Raw genomic sequence first — 4,491 nt, forward strand, 5'->3', positions numbered from 1 at the left:
CTACAGTGCCATAGCCTCACTTGGCTAAAGTAGCTAAAAACAAAAAATAACAGATATCAAAATTCCTGAAACGTTTGGTGCCACTGTTTTGATCCACAGCTCTGGGGGGTAAAGGAATTTGAGTCCTGGTTGATTTTAAATAAATTTAAATCCACCTCATACATTCTGTATTATGATTCTTATCCAAGACAGTAGGAGAGGTTGGAGTGTAGGTTGCTATTGCCCCCAGGCTTAATCCAATACAGTATGAAGGAGCTTGTGCTACTCTGGGCATATAATAGTGATTTGGTTAAGCATGCCTGCACTACTTCAACAATAACATCTATTACTATTCATAATTTTGGTCCAAAGGAAGTCATATAATGCAACCCAGTAGGCATTTATTCTTACAGCCACTAATACTCACTCTCTCTCCATCAGAACCAGGAAGGCCAAAAAGCCCAGGGATGCCAATGTGACCCTAGAGAGATGAACACAAGATGGAGTGGAGGAACAGATAAGGCAAAGATAGATGGAAAAGCAAGAAGGTGGACTATTTGCAGAGATGATGGGCATTCAAGCAACAGTTTGATGTCAACAACACTAACACGTCTAAAAATATCTACAAAAACTTCAGCTGTGATGCTTTCTTCTGTTACAGAACCAAAGGCTTTTTGCTACGGTGGAGTGGTCTTGTAGAGCCAAGCCTTGAGGCAAGTGTATATGCCCATGGACTGCATGGTGCTGGCTTCCACGATGTAGTCCAAGGGCACATACCCTCACATCAGGGATCTCTGAAGAACTCTCTGCTAAACCTGCTCACTGCAAGAAGAGGAAAAGTGGCAAACAGGGCAGAAACACAAATTACAATGACATTTAACCAGAAACTGAAACTCAAACTGATTATGGTTGGGCTTGACAGCAGGGCAATATAGTTTTATGATATTTGCATTAACAATCACAGCAAGCATGGAAGGGATTTAAAGAAAGCCAGAGGTAATTGCTCTTACAGTGCTTTAAATACACTAACAAAACCATATGTTGTCATCCTCATGGCGTTAACAAGGGCAGGAGAGTGGCATTTATGACATTGGCCTTTTCATGTACCCACACTGGTTAGGTAATTCATTTAGCAGGCATTTGTTCAAGAAAGTGAAAATGCAGAAGCTGTACTACTAGATGAGCCATGCCTCTCTTTCCTGTGGCCTTCAGTGGAAGCTGAGTTAGGGTGCATGATAAGAACATGAAATGAACGTAAACAGAACGTAAACTTACAATGAGAGATTTACAGTTTTTTTTTTTTTTACTTTCAAAGCACCTTTTTATTATCAAACATACTGCCTTAAAGAGTTTAATAACACAAATCCATGCCAAAGCTGTAATTTGTCCAACATCTACTTACCCTGACTCCTTTTGGCCCCATTTTCCCAACAGGCCCAGGTAAACCCTAAATGTAACATATGACAAAAAAAATGTCTATGGTTACAAACAATGGGCAGAGCTTTGTGTTGCTGTGAACGTACCTACAAAATATCACTGCATCATGATAAGCACATTCATCCAGATGTTTGCATTTGTGGTGTCACAACTTAAAGCAGCATTCACATTCATTTCTCAGCGACACAGCCAGCAAATCCACCAGTGCACAAAATCTTCCTGTGCAACTTTAAAGATCAACTCTCAACTCAGAAGAACACCCAACAGCAAAGTACGCCTTGACATAAATGTGCAGCACTGGTGATTCACAGCCCACATATGGTAGGGGGTGCTAAAACCTAATCCATCACACAGAACCAACTGTCTCTAGAGATCAGAGTTCAGACATAGTAAGTGCGCACAGAGTCAAACACTGAGACCCATGCCTGACCTCTAGCTTATCATAAACATTTAGGAAAGGACATGTGAGCAAGCAGCAGTTTAAGTTTTCTTAAAGCTAAGAGGAAACCGGTTTTAAATTCAGAAAAACCCTAATGCTCCACAGCTTCAACGTTAAACACTGTTCCTAGAAGTAGAGCAAGGAATGACGCCCACTGTTTGGAAGGACAAAGGAAGATTATTTGTAGCCGGAAACCTGTGGCATTCGTCACACTTTTATTACCTTTTCTGTCTTCAGTGCAATGCTTACAATGGAAACCTTTTGACATTTTATTTCCTTGCTAGACCGGAGGCATCTAACGCTTAAATTTAACCACAGGTGCTTCTCAACACCTTAGAGCCTTTTTCCTTTTATTCAGCTGCAACAAACGTTTTATTTGGATTGACCAAATTAGATTCTTTGAGGCTGACACTGAGATCCCGATGGCTGAGGTTCTTTGCCAGAATCCAATATCTTTAAATTAGATTATTTTTTTGGTACAGAAAACATACAAGGATTTTGTGTTTCACCAATATATCCCATCATTCTGACAGTGAGCAAAACTTACTAGCTCTAATTTGATTTTTTAAAAGCTAAAATATTTTCAAAAAGCTGAATTCACAATAGAGATGATATCCTAGCCTCCATTTTTTATTTTATCTTTCTGCGTGCGTGTGTGTGTGTGTGTGTGTGTGTGTGTGTGTGTGTGTGTGTGTGTGTGTGTGTGGCCCTGCTCAAACAGCACAGCAACACTAGATTTACTGCACCTGCCTGCCAGCATAGCCTTTGGCCCCAGGGCTTCCATCATCTCCCCGTTTGCCCTGTGGAGAGAGAGACAGAAGAGAAATCAACACTAAAGGGACTAAACAAAGGAAAAGGAAGAAAAAAAGCATTGAAGGATGGAGGGAGGCAAGCTGTATTATATAGGAAATAAGGTTTATTTTATGCACACATAGTTTCTGTTGGAGCCTCACTGAGTGTAATTATAATAAGCTAAGACAACAATACAAAATAAATACAAATGGAAAACAAGCCCTTTATTCATGAAGCCATTTATTTATGAAGAAATAAACAACAGCCAATTGGTCATATAGAGGAATTTACATCTCTCAGCTTTTCAATAAAGACCTTTTGTTTAGTCAAGTTAGTGTTGCCTTTAGAAGGAGGCGCCACTATAGACATTACCACATAAACTATTTCATTAATTCAACAGTAAGTGCTATTATAAAGCGGTCGAACCACATGCTGTTACAGCAGGACTACTGTGGGCATAGTTTTGCCTTAATATGATTATCCTCATCAACGTAAAGTATAATTAATGAGTCATTTCTTCCTTGTGGTGAGACCAAACCAAATGCATGCCTCCGAGATAAATGTTAAATTCAACATGTGTGGGAAGAGTAAAACTGGATTAGTTAGTGAAGGCATGCAAGAAATTACAGGCTGCTTCTACAGTACACTGAAAGTTCATCACAGTCATTATACATTGCCGACAAAACTCAGATAAGTGAATGTATTATTACAAATTATATTAGAAATCTTGTAAATGGCCAACAGTAGTCATAGCAGCAGCAGTAAAAGTTGTTGCACTAATGGAAGCATTGTTGCATCAAAAGAAATTTTGTACAACAGGAAGGTTATTATTTCAAAACAAGCCCGGCGATTAAGGTAATGCAAGACCCTGGCAAATAAACACATTATTATCTGGTTTATTAAAAGGCTGATAACAAAGTACATCAAATCATTTGACCAAAAAATGGGCACTTATAATGGTTTTTTTCTTCTCTTTTTGGATAGGTAGTTACATGTCTGGATCCTATCTTATGCTGTACACACAAGGCCATAGAAGTATGTTCATGAGCACACAGTTGATGCTTTACACAAACCTGCGGACCACAGAGGGTGATATAGCCCTATATGTTTTCATGCATGCAAACCACGCTGTTCCACTGATCGACAATTGGTGGCAGTAGCACGCAAAGAAACGTAGAAATGTTCTGGTCAAAGGCAAAGAAGAAGACTGCCAACCAGCACGAACATGGGCCATGTCCAAAATCACTCCCTTGTTTACACTTCTCCCTATATAAAAGACACTCAATAGTTTACTTTTTAGATTTGGACACTTAATCATTACTAACAGATATACAGTTGCATAAGAGCAACAATTGCATCTATTAAAAAAATGAAACACACTGCATTGTGGGAATGTTAGAAAAAGGTAGTGTACATACCATGAAAATTGTATCCACTGTGAGAGTTTTTGAAGGCACCATATAGTCCATTAATGTCACTCTCATCAATACATTTCAGGGTAAATAATGTGTAATATTGGGTGCGGTTGTGGTTTTTAAAAATCGTTATGAGGAATAAAAATGCATTTAACACTTTTGTTGTATTCAATGCATTTTAATAGGAGAGTAACGTTTGTTCATAAGAATACTACACAGGAAACATTTGAGTAATATACAAGTTACATTAAATTAATAGTCAATCTGAAGTTTCTTTAGTAACCAATAAGTAATGTCTTTCTGGCACAAGGTGTTGTCCGTTATCTTCACTGGGTTAAAAAACAATCAAACCGACATTACTAAAAAAAAAGAACAAGGCTCAGAAGGCATTACAGGGCCAATGATAACTGAGTGTTCTGCATGTTAAAC

At 38.5% G+C, this 4,491-nt stretch overlaps 1 protein-coding gene across 3 annotated transcripts in view; it reads right to left on the reverse strand.

Annotated features, from left to right (window-relative positions):
- col27a1b (collagen, type XXVII, alpha 1b) overlaps nt 1–4,491 on the reverse strand; it is a 68,829-nt gene that overhangs the window by 32,836 nt on the left and 31,502 nt on the right. For 2 of the 3 annotated variants that reach the window (XM_032515452.1, XM_032515451.1), the window contains exons 9-11: nt 2,602–2,655; nt 1,382–1,426; nt 407–460 (exon numbers count right to left, since the gene is read on the reverse strand). In XM_032515452.1, coding sequence (XP_032371343.1) covers nt 407–460; nt 1,382–1,426; nt 2,602–2,655 — 153 coding nt within the window. The remainder of the gene's footprint in view (nt 1–406; nt 461–1,381; nt 1,427–2,601; nt 2,656–4,491) is intronic. The other variant, XM_032515453.1, reaches the window with a different exon arrangement.

This window comes from Etheostoma spectabile, chromosome 5 (assembly GCF_008692095.1).
Source record: "Etheostoma spectabile isolate EspeVRDwgs_2016 chromosome 5, UIUC_Espe_1.0, whole genome shotgun sequence".
NCBI lineage: Eukaryota > Metazoa > Chordata > Actinopteri > Perciformes > Percidae > Etheostoma > Etheostoma spectabile.